Genomic DNA, 18,371 nt, shown 5'->3' with positions numbered 1-18,371 from the left:
TGCTTTAAAAAGTATAAAGCAGTGACATAAGTAATATTCTTAACTTATATTTATTCTTCAAAGAGATATGACCTGCTTCAAATGTGGTTCAGTGCCAAAGGCAGAACTCATATTAAGTTAGCCTCAGTAAATACATGTTTTTATATCCATGCATAAGACTAAAAATTTTTTACCTTGGTTCTTTGAGCCCTAAATATCAGAGAGCTGATAAATTATATTTCTCACCTAATTTCCTAAATTAATTGTAATTTCCTAAATTAATTGTCAAAACAATCCAGAACAAAGTGTCCATACAATGCATACTTTAGATTAACTGTCTGAAAAATTCTAGAGAAACATGCATTCAAACAGGAGCACTATTAAAATATCCATCAAAAGATCTTCCAAGATACATACAAATAGTAACAAGATACAGAGGAAAAGCAAATGATACTCCACAAAGCACAATGAATCCACAGCTTTAGACACAACTTTCACAGTAGCGTTGACAGCGGAGCAGGAGCCAATGGACCACCCAGTGTGCAGTGCGTCATTTCAGCGATGGTTCACCCCTGCTCACTCACTCACCGTGGCCAGCACCAGTACTCAAAATTGAGTTTGTCAACTCCAAACTTCAGACCCTCTTGACTTCCTCAGTAGAATATTGCACGGAATTGTTACAGCATGCTATGGTTTGGAAATTTCATCTCATTAAACCCTCTGAACAATGGAGTAAAGAGGCATTATCCTCATGAGTTGGAAAGTAGACTCACAGATGTTCTTTTCCATAATTCCCATAAATACTGGGAAATTAAAGTAAAAGCTACAGAGCAGACAAGTTTATTTCTTTCTCTTGTATGGTTAAGCAACTGATTACAATGATATGAACAAATTAATGGATACAATTATTTCTCAAGTGCTGTTCCATTTATTCATTCACAAAATATGGGTGAGTATAATACACTGGTTCTTCGAAAATGTGTCATCTATTTGCCTGTCCCATTTCTTCCATCACCCCAAAAAAGTAGCTTCTTTCAAGGGTTAACCTATGTCCTTTCAAGTTCTCCCTGAATATATTCTCCCAGCCTCATTTATGGCTAACTCAACTAATAAATCTCTGTTCCAAAATTCAAGTTGCTATAGACTACTTCATTCTTAACTCCATTTATGAATTTGAATTTGTATAAAATGGCCATTCACCAACTGAATTCATCATTGCTTCATCAAGCAAAGGAAAATTCCATGTTTCATTTTTTTTTAATTTTTTTTAAAGAATTGCATATTTTTCTTTACTTACATTTGAAATGTTATCCCCTTTCCTGGTTTCCCCTCCAGAAACCCCCATCTCATCCCCCCTTCTACCTGCCTCTATGAGAGTGCTCCCCCACCCACCCACCTGCTCCCTCCCACCTCCCCACCCTAGCATTCCCATACAATGGGACATAGAGCCTTCCCAGGACCAAGGGCCTCTCCTCAAACTGATGTCCAAAAAGTACATTCTTTGCTACACATGTGGCTGGAGCCATGGGACACTCCCTGTGTACTTTTTGATTGGTGATTTAGTCTCTGGAAGATCTTGGGATTCTGGTTGGTTGATTTTGTTGTTCTTCCTATGGGATTGAAAACCCCTTCAGACCTTTTCTCTAACTCTTTCATTGGAGGCTCTGTTCTCAGTGCAGTGGTTGGTTGACAGCATCTGCCTTTGAATTTGTCAGGCTCTGGCACAGCCTCTGAAGAGACCGGCATCAGGCTCCTGTTGGCAAGCACTTCTTGGCATTCTCAATTTTGATACCTCTTTGACTTAACAATTAATAGTTGTATGGTTTTTATCAACTGTTTCCAAAATAATCTCTTGTTTTGCAGGGAGCACAGTTCTTCCCATTCATGATTTCAGGAGTTGCTTCCCTTTCATTTACTCGTAACCCTGAGAACAGCTTTTCATTAGAGGTGTGTTTTCCCTCACTTGAGTGGGACTGCTACAACACGAATGTAACCATGTATTTTTGTGAATGGAAGTTGTCATGTCAAATGCATCTTACAGAAAAATAGTGTAATAGTCTTAATATTTGTTTTCTAAAGTTATACCGTGGCTATTTTTGTGAATAGCCTGATGCTTTCCTCAAAAATAAACAATTGCTTACTAGTTATGGAATTACAAATTTATGATGATCAATTTATAGAATGAATTATCAATTAAGTACAATGAACTTAAGAACTCTATATTTCTTCGCAGCAGAAATATCAAAAGAATGGATAAGTATAATACTACAAATTCTATTTAAGTCATATGAAGAATCTTACTTTGTTACTTGAACTATTAAAACAGTTTAAGAAAAATCTGTTTAGGAAAAAAAATAAACAGTTCCTTATTAAACCAGAATTTGGAGAAAATAAAAGTTTTTAATTACAATTATTTACTTAATTTTTAATAACAACCTCCACAGATTGTTAGGTTGTAGTAAGTGCAATTTTTTTGAGTTATCATGAATACCAAAGTATATGAATAAAAGTCCTTTTGAGACCAAACAATTAAAAAAAGAGTCTCTAGCTTTACACTTTCCAAACTAATTTCTTCCTGGGTATTAGACAGTGTGAAGATGGATGAGAAAGAGATTTTAATTATGGAACTCAACTCACTGGGACCCAGGGACAGACAACTGCCATCAGCTAGTCTCAATAAAGCCTCATGATTATCCGTCCTCTGCACCCTTGCCATGGGCCACCAGGATAGAGCTACTCTCAGTCAGGAAACTGCTTCCCTTGTATTTACTGAACCCTTGGCAGCCGGCTCCCCATACAAAGCGTGTTCTTCTTCAGTACAGTCAGACTCTCATGGGGGCTGCGAGTGAGTCTGTCTGCTCTCAGCTGATAGGTAAGAGACCCACTCATTCTCACATTTATTATTTATTACCTACAAATTATTTATTAGTTATACTGATCTCCACCTTCTGCTTTTATTCTTTTCTAAATTTGGGTGGGGAAAAGTCAGCTGCATCTCAGTTGAGGTGTTAAAGTGTAAATGAATAACAGAATTGAGAGGCAACCATTTGACACGCTCAGCGAAGACCTGCTAGCTTCCCAGTGAAGGTGTGTAAGGAAAGAGTCGGAGAGAAAAGTGAGAAACAGAGAGAATACCAATGTACAGCTATCATTCATTCAATAAGGAACTTTCTGCACAAATTATTATGTTCTCTATACACAAAATAACTCTGCATTATCAAACAAAAACCTGGGATGGCCAATCATTTGGTTTTGGTTTTGTTTTTTCTACATTGCAAACTCTTGTTTTTTTTGTTGTTGTTGTTTGTTTTTTTTTTTGTTTTGTTTTTTCTTATTGGAAAGCAGCTTTTAGTTCAGCAAAAATTAGGAATTGTGAACAATTTACAACTAACATCCATTTAAACTCAGAAACCAAGGTGGCTTGGGGGGATTTATACCTTTGATTAGCTCTGCAGAGTTCTGGAAGAAATGCTAAGTTCAGACTTTGGCATCAATGACACTGAAGAGCTAATCCAACAAAATCTGAGCCAGAAAACACTCAAGAACTGTTTAAATAGAAAGCAGAGGCAATTTTAGAGTTTGACTTTTCACACTGAGATGTTCTTTGAGGTGACTGTTAAGAACATGCGTAATGTCTGACAAACCCTCACTACTCCATATCCAAATTCATCTACCAGCAAACAGAAATTAGACTTAAGGCCTTTATTTCCAGTGTTTGCTATCATCTTTCTTAAATACAATGGCAGAAGAATTTTCCTCACAACAAAATACTACATTTCACACATTTGGAAGTACAGCTGTGCAAACCATAATGAATATTAGTGAAATGTGCCGACACGAACAATCCCTTTGTGGCAACTTTAAAATCTACAGTGGAAAGATAAATCTGAATATATCATACATAATTTTTGTAATTTTTTAAAAGGCTTAAATATATAGTTTAAATCTTTACCTATGCCAATTCATTAATGATAGATTTATCTATCCAACAAAAACCCACTACGTGAAACTAATATTTCATAAAAATTCAAAGTCTAAACATGGAATGTTCTTAACTTATGCGCCTGGTGGTATAACTGGTGAAGAAAAAGAAATGCTGTTTCTGTTGTTGATTTGCTAGAACTATTTTTTAACACAATTTTCTAAAATACTCCATGTTTTTAAGTGAAAATAACTGAATTACAATTCTGCTTATGTAAAAATGTTTTTACAATTATACACACACACTCAACTCCTACACCTTATACAATAATTTTCTTCTCATTTCCTATACATTTTCACTTTTACTAGGACTAATTACCTTTAAATAAATGGTTTGGAGATGCCAACAGTGACTCTCAGGGAATGCTTCAAGAGGTCTCACTTTCCTGAATCATAGCCTAGAACATCTGCTTAGCAATCTGGCAAGTAATATGTAGCCAAAACAGTGCATTTCATCTATTGGGGATGATCAGACCTCAGGAATGTGACAGCTGGCTATTTTCCTATAGTCTTTATGTTGTATTCTAAAAAAACTGCATCCAAAAGAGAATAGTGCAAAATAAGTGTGCCAGCACCAGGAACATAGAGTGTGTAAAGAAAACAAGTTGCTTTAGGAAAGCAAAACCATTGGCTATTTCATGCCAAAAGAAACAGAAAATACTGTTCCAAGAACTTTAATTTTCTTGAGGATATCAGTCAGCAGTTATAAGTCACTGCACATACAGCTGTATACACTCTTATACAGATATGGCCATGTCTGTTGAAGGATGTCCACTAGGAAACAGTACCCTGTCACATATGCCAGCAGCTTTGACTTCGCTTCACCAATCAGCATATTCACATGATGAGACAGAAAGATGACATGACATGAAGTTCAGCTGAACTGAGAACTGAATGGACCTTGAATGTTTTTAACGATGAATCACAAAAGGTCAGTGCTGCACAACAACTCCTAAGTAAGCACAGATGCTCTGTAAGATCTCCAACTGGAAAGTCGTCATTATTGATAATTCCATGAAATCACGAATGACTTCAGAATTGAATGTAATATGCTTTATATTGCAGAGCTGACGAGGACACATTCCTCTATTGCACAATTACAGATACAATAAGGACAATGAAAATGACACCTAAGGTAACCTAAGGTAAAACGAAAAGCTGTACTTGACATGGAGAGCCTGAAACAAAAGCCAACTTATGCTGCAGTCACACCTGTGTAACTGTGTAACTCATCTCAGTCAAAGATACTGCTAAGCAGAAACGTGTACAGCTAGTTCACATGTTAGAAAGGGGTCACAAACAGCCTTGACCAGATGAGAAGTTTGGACCATGACCCTCCAAAGCCAGTCTCCAGTGACTGACAACCGAGCCATTGCTGTGACACTAGACATTCTGCAGCATTTCAAAATAGCACCAAAAGCTAAGACCCACGTGCTCAAATACATGAGCCTATGGAGAAGATTTCATGTTCAAGCCAAATTCCAAACCATTGCTTTTTCTGAAACTATAACAACAACATAAAAGTGACTTACAGAGCCTGGAGTATAGTTTAATTCATACAGTGCTAGCCTAGAATCCTAGAATCTCTGAGTTTGATTCCTCAGCTCTACATAAATCGAGTATTGTGGTATAGGCCTGCAAGTCCTGTACTCTGCATAAGGATCAGAAAATCAAGAACATCCTTGGTTATATCATGCATGAATATAAGGCCAACCTGGCATACGTAATACCCTGCCTTAAACATGAAAATTATAAGCTTAAGTGCTTATGTGTCAGGTATTAGTTTATACATTTCTTGGGATGAACATCTCAGTTGAAGGATCCCAAATAACAACAGAAAGAGTAGAAGCAATGTAAAAGAGAACAGGCTCAGTTCAAGGAGAAACAAAAGTTTCAGTTGATACAGAAATAAACATTAAAGAGAAAGACCAAGTCTGTTATTATTTAGAATGAACTTTAGATTAATCTCAAGTGAGCTTACCATTTATTATCCCTAAATTACTTCAAATGGCAAGTTCCCACATACATACTTCAAATGGAATATTTGGATATTACACAGAGATAACTTTACAGTTACCCAGCAAATTCACAAAGCAAGGATGTTTCTAGGCAAGGAGTTATAAGAGAAAAAGCCCCTGATATCCTTTTTTAGACTCTTCTCCCATGCTCTTTAACACACACAAACACCCCAGTGTAATATGGAGTTACTCTATAACTGGGGAATGACGTCCATTCTAGACATCATAGGCTACCGAATAAAAAGCCCACAATGGGTTACTACTTTTGGAGTTATTGGTCGACACGATTACATATGCCACCATTACCATTGCCCCAAACTGCATATATGGCCCGCTGTTCTTTTTTGTTTTCCGGAACTTATATGGTAAGACTTTACTGCTGAATACACCATATACTCAACTCGTATAATGTGGAGAAATCAGGTTGATACTAACTAGAAGCTTTAGCACTGCTGGCTGCCTTTCATAGTGCTAGAGGTTGCTATGCACACACTGGGATGAGGAAGAGAGTCCTTAAGCTTGGCCAGGTGTGACCCATGGAGCTACATTAATGACGGACTTAGTAAGGAATGACCACTACTGCAGAGTGCACAAATGTCATAGGAGTAACCACACATTTTAAAACACTGGACTTAAGTCTTGCTCCTCCCTTATGATTATATATGCAAAAAATGTGACAAGCTAGATCAGAGACCCGGCTATATTATTCTGGTAAATGCACATAGTAGTCAACCAACCCCCATAAACCTTACCAAAGAAGGTCTGTTTGCGATCGATAACTTACAGAGACCTGCAACTAGATACCATGCAGTGAATAAGAAACTGCAGAGCACTCAGCCCTGAATGAGATGTCTACATTTTACATTCTCCTTCCACACCCAGGAATCACTAAAGAGGAGGTGGAATGACTGTTAATACCAGAAGCCATAAATGACTACATCAAAACAGTGTTTCCTGCAAGGCACATGCACACACAAATGCACAGACGCTGTGACAGCTTGCATGGGGTCTGTACAATAGTGATATTGACAGAGACTCTTGCGTTCAAAGGGAAAGTAGTCATGAAGTCCCACGTTTAGAGAAGAAGGTACTGGCAGTCACTGGCATGGTCAGTTTCCTTTGAGGGTATCCAGGAAGACCGAACAACAGAAATGAGGATGTGGGCAGCACAAGTGGACTCAAGGGGTCATTACAAAGATGAATGGATGATTTGGAGAAGGAAGAAGAGTGAATCTAGGAAGAATTAGGAGGAGGGAAGGAGAAAAAATGATAAAAACAAACTATTAAATTCTCAAAAATTAGTAAAAATGTTTTTTCAAAAATATACCCTTTTATATTCATTTCAAAAATGCTGCTTGTTTAAAGATTCATTCCATCCTTATTTATAACATGGTATATGAGTTTAACACATTTTGAACTTCAGACAAGTGAAATTTGCCACATTATCTGTGACTGACTGTTTTAGCTCAAAAGGTAATTTCAGAGTTTTATCCAGGGTATGTTCAGGATACTGCTCATTTCAGTGCAGGACGTTTCTGTATTATATAAAGATAACAATTGGAATTTATAATTAGAATTAAGAAATATAAAAAAATTAGAAAATAATATTGCTAATGGTGAGAATTGAAAAAATCTTAATCTTCAACTACATGAATAAAGATCCTTAGTTCGAAGAGAATAGTAGTGTGCTGAAGCTACATCATATGGGTTCATGAAAGTCAACTATTACAATTCAGAAATTTCATAAATTGGCCATTACACAAAATCACTACTTAAACAGACACCACACACATACACACACAACCGAGCACACACTGGACGTGAAAAATTGGAAGAAAAAGTGGAGAATAGTGTTGAACTCACTGGCACAGGAAAAAACTTTCTGAATTGAACACTACGACATCATCACTGAGATCAACAATTAATAAACAGGACCTCATGGAAGGTTTCTACATGGCAAAGGACAATGTCATTCAAAGTGGTAGTCAACAGAATGGGAAAGTCTAAACATCTGAAATAGGGTTAAAAGTCAAAATATATATAAAAAAAACAAAAAAATGCAATTACAAAATGAGGTACAGATCTAAAAATACAGTTATCATTGGAAGAAACTCAAATGGCTGAGAAACACTGAAAAAAATGTTCAACATTCTTAGCCATCAGAAAAATGAAAATCATTACTGCTTGAAATCTGATCTTACAACTAATTAGAATGGCTAAGATCACTGACACAAGTGACAGCACATGCTGGAAGGCTATAGAGTAAGAAAGACATTTATATATTGTCAACAGAGTTTCCTCAGAAAGATGGCAATCCCTACATCAAGATCCAGGTATACAGCTCTCAGGCGTATACACAAAGGATGGGTCATCCTACCATAGAGACACTTGCTCAACATGGCTATTCGTAATAGCCAGGAATTAGAAACAGCCTACTTGTTCCTCAACAGAAAAATGGATAAAGAAAATGTGGTACATTTACACAGTAAAGCATTACTTAGATGATAAAATCACAACAGAATTATATCATGAAATTTGCAGGCAAATAAATGAAATTAGAAAAAAGGAAACACCCTGAGTAAGGTATCTCAGATTCGGAAAGACCAGTAGGATATTGGCCTACATGTTCACTTATATTTGGATATTAGCTGTGAAGGCATCTGCAGAGAATAGGTATAGAATAAGGGACTAGAAGAAACAGCTCCTAATCCAAAACATCCAGAAAAATCCAAGACACAATGAAAAGACCAAACCTAAGGATAAGAAGTGTAGAAGAGAGTTAAGACTCCCAACTAAAAGGCCGACTAAATATCTTCAACAAAATTATGGAAGAAAAATTCCTAACCTAAAGAATCAGATGATCATAAACATACAAGAAGCCTATGGAACTCCAAATAGTTTGGACCAAAAAAGAAATTCCTCCCAACACATAATAGTCAAAACAACAAATGCTCAAAAGAAAAAAAAATATTAAAAACAGTAAGGAAAAAAGGACAAGTAACATATAAGGGCAGACTGAACAGAATCATATGAGACTTTTCAACAGAAACTATGAAAGCTAGAAGATCCTGGACAAACGTTATGAAGACCCTAAGAGAACACAAATGCCAGCCCAGACACTATATCCAGTAAAACTCTCAATTACAATAGATGGAGAAACCAAGATATTCCAGGACAAAATGCAATTTATACAATATCTGTCCATAAACCCAGCCCTACAAAGGATAACAGATGAAAAACTCCACACAAGGAGGAAAACTACACCCTAGGAAAATCAAAAAAATAATCTTCTTGAAACAAACCAAAACAAACATAATTCTACATCTAACAGCAAAAATAACAACAGTAAACAACAATCGCTGTTCCTTAAAATATCTAATATCAATACAATCAATTCCCTAATAAAAAGATAGACTATCAAACTGTATATGTAAACAGGACAGAACATTTTGCTGCATACAAGAAACACATCTCATCAACAAAGACAATCACTATCTCAGAGTAAAAGGTTAGTAAAAAAATTTCCTAGCAAATGATCCCAAGAAACAAGCTCAAATAGCCATTTAAATATCAAATAAAATATATTTTGAATCAAAAGTTACCAAAAAATATAAGGAAGGACATTTTACTCATCAAAGGAAAAAAATCTATCAAGATGAACTCTCAATCATGAACATCTATGTTCCAAATACAAGGGCACCCACATTCATAAAAAAAAACTCTACTAAAGCTCAAAGCATATATTGCATGACACACAATAATAGTAGGAGACTTCTATATCAGTCTTATCAATGTACAATCATGGAAGCAGAACCTGAAGAGAGACTCAGTGAAACTAAAAAAAAAAAGGTTATAAACCAAATGATTTAGCAGAATCATTAGAACAGTTCATTCTACAACAAAATATACCTTCTTTTCAGGAACTCATGGTTGCTTCTCCAAAACTGACCATATAGTCAGTCACAACTCAGGCCTCAACAGATACAAGAAGATAGAAAATATCCCATGCATCCTATCAGATCACCATGGACTAAGGCTGGTTTCAGTAACAAAAAAAAAAAAAAAAAAAAAAAAAAAAAAACCAACAACAACAACAACAAAAAGCCCACATATACATGGAAGCTGAACAATGTTCTACTCAATAATAACATGGTCAAAGAAGAAATAAGGAGAGAAATTAAAGACTTTTCAGAATTTAATGAAAATGAAGGCATAACATACCAAAACTTATAGGATGCAATGAAAGCAGTACTAAGAGGAAAACACATAGCTCTGAGTGCCTCCAAAAAGAAACTAGGGAGAGCATACACTAACAACTTGACAGCACACCTAAAAGCTCTACAACAAAAAGATACAGATACACCCAAGAGGAGTAAACAGCAGGAAATAATCAAACTCAGAGCTGAAACTAACCAAGTAGAAACAAAAAGAACTATATAAAGAATCAACAAAACTAGGACCTTGTTCTTGGAGAACATCAAGATTGATAAACCCTTAGCCAGACTAACTAGAGGGTGCAGAAAAAATATTTAAAAAATCAGAAATGAAAGGGAAAATGTCAGAACAGAAACTGAGGAAATTCAAGAAATTATCAGTTCGTACTATACTCAAATAAAAATCTAGAAAATTGGGAGGAATCGACCATTTTCTAGACAGATACCAGATACCAAAGTTAAATCAGAATCAGATAAACCATTTAAACAATCCCATAACACCTAAAGAAACAGAAGCAGTTATCAAAAGCCTCTCAACGAATAAAATCCCCGGACAAGATAGAGATAGGTTCAGTGCAGATCAGACCTTCATAGAAGACCCAATACCAATATTCTCCAAACTATTTCACAAAATAGAAACAGAAGGAACACTATCCAGCTCATTCTTTGAAGCCACAATTATGCTCATACCTAAACCATATAAAGACTCTACAAAGAAGGAGAACATCATACCAATTTCCCTCATGAACATAGATGCAAAAATACTCAATAAAATTTTTGCAAACTAAATCCAAGAAGACATCAAAATGGCCAGTCACCATGACCAAGTAAGCTTCATCCCAGGGATGAAGCAGGGATGGTTCAATACACAGAAATCCATCAACATAATCCACTATATAAACAAACTCAAAGGAAAAAACCACATGGTCATCTCGCTAGATGCTAAGAAAGCATTTGACAAAATTCAATACCTCTTCATGGAAATGTCTTGGAAAGATCAGGAATTCAAGGCCCATATCTAAACATAGTGAAAGCAATATACAGTAAACCAATAGCCAACATCAAACTAAATAGTGAGAAACTTGAGGCAATCCCACTTAAATCAGAGACAAAACAAGGCTGCCCATTCTCCCCCTACCTACTCAATATAGTACTGGAAGTCCTAGCCAGAGCAATCTGACATCAAGAGGGAGTCAAAAGGATACAAATTAAAAAGGAATTTTGCAGATGATATGATAGTATACTTAAGTGATCCCAAAAACTCAACATGTGAACTTCTACAGCTGATAAACAACTTCAACAAAGTGGCTGGATATAAAATTAACTCAAACAAATAAGTGGCCTTGCTCTACTCAAAGGATAAGCAGGCTGAGAAAGAAATTAGGGAAAAGACACCCTTCACAATAGACACAAATAATATAAAATACTTTGGTGTGACTCTAAATAAGTAAGTGAAAGATCTGTATGACAAAAACTTCAAGTCTCTAAAGAAGGAAATTGAAGATCTCAGAAGATGAGAAGATCTCTTATGCTTATGGATTGGAAGTATCAACATAGTAAAAATGGCCATCTTTGCCTAAAGCAATCTACAAATTCAATGCAATCCCCATCAAAATTCCAACTCAACTCTTCATAGAGTTAGAAAGAGCAATTTGCAAATTCATTTGGAATAACAAAAAACCCAGGATAGTGAATACTCTTCTCAACAATAAAAGAACTTCTAGGGGAAATCACCATTACTGACCTCAACCACAAATCCTGGAATCCTCAAAAGTACTCACAGGAAGGTATTTGATAGGCACTATTCCTTCCTAATGAAATTTTAATATGTATATGTTGTAATCATATGTAACTTTTTCTCTGGAGTGGAAAAATTCTGAAGAACTTGTACATTGCACACCTCACACCCACAATGTTGGCCACATTGAAGGCCTAGGTTAAAACATTATGTCCTTCATTAAATGCTCCATTAAGACATGGCTTACCTGCTGGAGAGGATTACAATATATTAATATGAACATAACTTAGAAATTGAAATAATACATAAATAATCTGGTAAGAATTCATACCACATGGCCATGATAATGTCTACCCTGTAAAATATTAACATTGATTTGCACAGCAGTATGAAAACTGACAGCACCTGAAAATCCTGATGACCAGCTACTCCTTTCTACACTATGAAAACCTTTATGCAAATAAAATATACGGAAACAACAAAACAGAACAAAAGCAGAACTACCATGTTAAAGGTGAAGAATAGGACTGCACCTTCCTCCTTGTGGGTCTTTCCGTGCCTGCTCCCCTAAAATGCCATACATCCCTCCCTACCACCAGAGCAGTCACCGCAACAAGTGAAGCCATATGGTTAAAAAAAAAAAAATCACTGCATCTGGATTCCAAAGTGATAAATATTTTTGGAAATTCATAGTGATCTTCACACAACAAATTTCTTATTTAAAAATATAGAAAATATAACTACATAAAACTAGAAATCAGGCATGACATTGAGAAATGAATGCTTTCTTTTCAAGAATCATGACAATATGGTTGAGAGAAGTAAAGAAATAAACGGTGAAGAACACTGCTATACTTTAAACAGATCCCACTTAAAAGGTAAATGGCTTACTGTTTTAATGTTATTTTAAAAAGCTTGCACCTCCCTGTTAAGCAAATCAATAGTTTGGTCATACAGAGCATCACACAGTGTCCTCCATCCAGTTTTACCTCAATAGGACCCCATCAAATGTTCTACACTAGACAAAGCAGGTGACCTGCTGCAGGGGCATAAAACTCCCTAAACCACCTTCTCGAGTGCTCACTGGTTGAACATTTCTCAGTTCTTGACTATTATTTTCAAACACTTAATGTGTTGTACAAACATTTTACATACAATGTTCTCTCTAAAACATACAAATACTGTATTATGATCAGAACCAGAATCACTGAAGAGAGAATTTACTGTCTTTAACAAAAAAGAAGACAGTTTAGAAAACAGCAATTCATGTGTCATTTTAGTATAAATTTCAACTAGTAATTGAATATTTAATTCCACCAATTTCTTAATTGAATAATCAGTTACTATAGGTTTTTCTAAAATCATAAAGTAGCATCTGAATAAACGTTACATGTTTCTTTGTACAGTTTTTACAGGTGGATAAAGCATTAATTCAATGAACTCAAAATGCACATTTGAGGATTCATAAAATCTATTAACAAAAGCATTCCCTAGGATTTGTCTTAAATGTTACCAGCACATCCAGGACAAAAGAATACTGAACACATTTGTTGTGCTATTTTGTAAATATATATCCAAGATGTTTTTCCAATATTAATTATAAAAGTATTATTATTTTTAGAAATAAAATAGATTCCTAAAGATATTCTAAAATACCCTTTCTATTATAAATGTTTCATGCCTGATAACATTTTCTCTAAGGAATATTTCTAATTACATAAAAAGAAACTGAGACTTTGTGACAATTGTGTATTCACTGCATAACTTAAAAGACAGAAACAACTGAACATAAGAATAGCACTAGAATAGAAAAACCTTTCCAACATATTACAGTTTAACATGTTGTATGTTTATTTTAACCTTAACATATTTAACATTTGGGCCTCAAAACACTTTTAAATTCCAAAACCACGTCCTTACTGTGCATCCCCTAGGTGAGTGATCAGCTATCATCAGCACGTCCCCTTTCACTGCTACCCTCATGACGGAGGAAAGCAAAGCATTCCAAGGATAGTCATAGTTCCAAATGTTTTTGGGGTTTGTCAGAATTATTGTCATTGTTAAAAATGATTGATAGAATAGTTAAACTCATAGTTCATATTAAAATGTAAAAAGAATTCTAACCAGGAAAAAATAAAAATATTTATTTCAAAGACATTTAAGCCTTTAAATAAACAATAATGTCACTACATTTTCCTGCAATACTGTAAAATAATAATCAAACAAGTAAAGTAAATAAAGACTTAATAATGTTATGCCATGAATATATTTCTGAAAAGACATAATAAAATTATTTTATGCAATAAAACAGAAGGATAAAATGCCCCCCAAAACAAAGGAAGTTTCACTTACATCCACAGCTCTCTTAATAAAAGGTATCTGTGTGCCACTGTCCAGATCTTCATTAATAATAAGCCTTCTAGCCCACTGACCTGCCCTGACAACACCACTACCATGAATTAAAACCATCAGTTTCTGTGGATTTGTCAAAGCATCCTCACTCATAAAGATAAAACTCTTTGGTTCACTCTCAGTGGCATCTACCTGTAATCAAAAAAAATTAAATAATAAATAAAATGTTTGGATCAAGCACACACACAATGAGAAAACAACTAATGGCTTCTACATTTATTGAATGGTTATTACAGAATCACTTCTTTAAAAAACCTTACATAAAAAAGTAAGATCTAGCAATTACATACTAAATGAACAAGCAACTGAAATATTTTAAATATAAAAACACATAAAAAGAATAATTAAAGCATGTGTTCCTACATTGTTATTGTATTAGCATCTTACACTAAAATAACTGATTTCCAACGCATCCTGTGATACAGACATGACCCAGCTGTTCGTATCATTCTCATTACTCACAATCCCACTGAGGTGTCACTACTGTAACAATCATCCATAAATGAAGAAATTGCATGTGAATAAACCTAAGTTATAGGCTTACACAGCATATAGCCTATAATTCTATAACTGAAGCAGATTGCACTTATAATAAACCATACAAAACCCAAAATGGAATGTATAAATACCTTAGCCAGAACCGTATAAACTATGCACAAAGAAAGGAAACTATCCAAAACTCCAAAGACAAGGTGCTCCATGACAGTGGGCTTTGGAATTGTACTCATATTGCAAACACAGGCATGCACAACAATAGCCTGTACACCTAACAACTTATTTTTGCTTCATTTACCTAAGGATTAGTTTCCCATTTATATGTAGTCAAAACACATATAAAGGTGTATTAATTTTTATTATATATGACCTCAGTTTTAAAGATACTAGAGATGTTAAGGAAGTCCAATATCTGAACATCTCGGGGCAGATATACAGAAAACTCTATCATCAGTATAGGCCAGGACTCAGAATGAAAGCCTTATACAGCCAGGTTAAAGGCAGCACTAACAGCCAGTAATGAGTCCTCTATCCAGAACTGCACCAGCTCTTGACTCCAGCAACAAAATATGTGCATTCAAGTATCAAAGTTAGAACAACGTGCGTACACACACACACACACACACACACACACACACACACACACACACACTACAAAAATGCTCTATAGTTTAATCTAAAATTTTAAAATCTAAATTTCCCCACTCATTTAAAATTCACAGAAATAGAAAAATAAACCTATGTTTAAAACAAATGGTCTCAGTATCTGAAGCTGTTGTTCGTGTCATCAGAGAACAAGAGCAACTGGTGCAGTAGGAACAGAGGGGCTGGAGTTATGAATACCTATGACTTTTAAGTGAAGCTTTCCTTGTCTACAGTAACCTCTGAGCCTCTTCCCTGTGGATGTCTAGTCCCTTTCTGTGTCTCATTCTCATTCACAACTCACAGCAATTCACAACAGTGTACTCACTCACAGATGAATGGTAGATGTGCATGCATGTGCGTGTGTATGTACAAGCATGGAGTGTGGGTGTGCAAGCAATGTGTGTGCCTGTGTGTGTGCACATACGTGTGAATACATGTGTGTGCCTGTGTGTGTATGCTCATTCATCCTTCTATACTACAGTGTAAATCTAAGAAGAAATAGTGTTTTCTAATTTATATTAGGCAAGAATCTCAATCTACAGTAAAGACTAGCACCTTATAGATAATAAATAAAGAAAAGAACCTTAGAAACATGGAATCATACTATTGACAGTGATGTCCTTTAGATATAATTGATTTAAATGATTCTGAACATTAATATCTAGAATATACAAAAAATTTAAAAATAAACATTAAAAACTGATAATCAAATTGAAAAATGGACTACAGATCTGAATAAAGAGTTCTCAGAAGAAGACACAAAAATGGCTGGTAATTATTTCTCAATGTGTTAAACATTGGTAGCTATCAGGAACATGCAAATTAATACTATCAATTCCATCTCACACCAATCAGAATGGCAATTATTATAAGTATATATATATATATATATATACATATATATATAGATAGATAGATAGAGAGAGAGAGAGAGAGAGAGAGAGAGAGAGAGAGAGAGAGAGAGAGAGATAGATTAGATAGATATACTCCTGCCTTCTGGTTCTTACATTCCTTCTATTTCCTCTTCTACAATGTTCCCTGAAACTAACATAGGGTAGTATGGATACTCCATTTAGGACTGAGCAATCAGCTGTGACTAATTCTCAAACCTAAGATATCTATGAGTGTGTATTCACTGCCATTCTCTCGGATTAACGCTGAGACTGGTCATTTATCTGAGCGTATGAGTATTTAGAAGGTCATATGAGGCCATGTCACTATAGCTATACAGCAACAGTATATGCATTCTCATTTCCAAGGCCTAATACCTGATTTTATAAATAGTTTAAAATTATATATATATAGTTAAATATACATATATATACACATACACACAAATATATATATACATACAAACATAAATATATATGTATATACATAAATATACTTATGTATACATATATATGTACGTATGAATGAATGAAAATCCAGGTATAGAAAGACAAAAGCCACATGTTCTCTCTCATATGGAAATCCTAGCTTTGAATCTTCAGATTTATGTGTTTAACCTGGACAACATATAGAAAGAAGAAAATGAGGAAGTATCGAGTAGACTAGGAGATTCTTTAAGGGAAGATAAGATACTAGAAAGTAAATTATAGAAAAGTAGAGTAAGAATCTCAGGGATAGAAATATCTAACAAACTGGGGAGATGACAGAGCAGAGGGAGAATTAAAGTGAAAGCAAATATAAACACTCATATGGAAACAAAGTTTGATTGGTGTATAAAAACTTACATTATAAAAAACATAGAGGGAGGATGCCTTGAATAGCCAGATAGTGTTGTTCATAAAAGCCTAGCGATATTAAAAATATTTCTAGTGTCAGATATAAAATACCTCTTTATGAGTAATTGGTCAGAAAAGCCTTCAGAGACTGTGAAAACAATACAGGCCTCTTATTCCTCTTAATTACCAACTAGAACTAATTAATAACTCCTTATTGCTAAAGACATGAGGCCACATTCATGGCCAAATACAGAGCAAGGGAGTTCTGAACTGAAAGATTCCTCTCCACTGGCTGAAATCACTTCAGAATCCTAAGTCACAATGCAGGCTCCTGTGGCAAAACTGGCATCAAAAATCTTAACCAGATGTGGGTCCTGTGAATTACAGTGCTAGCCTGCTGGGCAAAACTCTGCCTACTAGTGCAATGGTGGTGCGACTGTTATTGGAATTACCAATCAATTTCTTATTAAGTTTGAGGTCTTCCTCAGAGAAATAAATTCATATCTGGTATTTTATAAAAACTAGATTCTGAGAGGATCTTAAGTCTTGTGAAATGAGAAGCATGTACTGCTGATGTGTAGTTAAACTGACATGGCCTCATACTGCCTACTAAAAATTTATACCATCAGACAAATACCAGTCTTAACCAGAGAAGCTTTTCTTTGCAATGAATAGCAGTAAATACATAAACTCATAAATGCCCTAGATTTAAGAATTAGTGGTAGCTGATTGCTCAGACCCAAATGAAGCATTTACACCTCCCTTTGTAAGGTTCAGGGGATATTTCATAAGAGAAAACATAAGGAATTTAAGAGCTGGAGGAAAAAACAAAAGCGCTACCATGTAGGCCACAGTCATGACAATAATAACTATTATTAAGTATTAACAGCTAACTAAGGGTTTCTCCTCTAAGCTTAAACCAGTTGGGAATGTCAATCAATCAGGTATCTAGAGGTGGAGGCTCTTGGGACCCTATCCCCTCCTGTAAAACTATTCAGTGCAGGTGGATTATAGAGAGAAGCAGCCAATATCTTCAGTTATGTACCTCAGGGGGGCCCACCGGGATCTAATGGACAGTCCTGAACTAATGGACACAAAGAAGTCATTTACTAATCCAAGTTCCAAATAGTACAATTGCTCTGTTTGTCTTGGATAGGGCTGT

The 18,371-nt window shown here is 35.3% G+C and overlaps 1 protein-coding gene across 2 annotated transcripts in view; it reads right to left on the bottom strand.

The window, feature by feature from the left end:
• Positions 1-18,371, bottom strand: part of ARB2A (ARB2 cotranscriptional regulator A) — a 335,574-nt gene that overhangs the window by 241,566 nt on the left and 75,637 nt on the right. For both annotated transcript variants that reach the window (XM_080924716.1, XM_080924717.1), the window contains exon 5: positions 14,283-14,474. In XM_080924716.1, the coding sequence (XP_080780842.1) occupies positions 14,283-14,474 (192 nt within the window). The remainder of the gene's footprint in view (positions 1-14,282; positions 14,475-18,371) is intronic.

Source organism: Micromys minutus (assembly GCF_963924665.1).
Source record: "Micromys minutus genome assembly, chromosome: 11".
NCBI lineage: Eukaryota > Metazoa > Chordata > Mammalia > Rodentia > Muridae > Micromys > Micromys minutus.
Note: the sequence above shows the minus strand (reverse complement) of the source record. Positions and strands in the feature narration are given on the sequence as shown.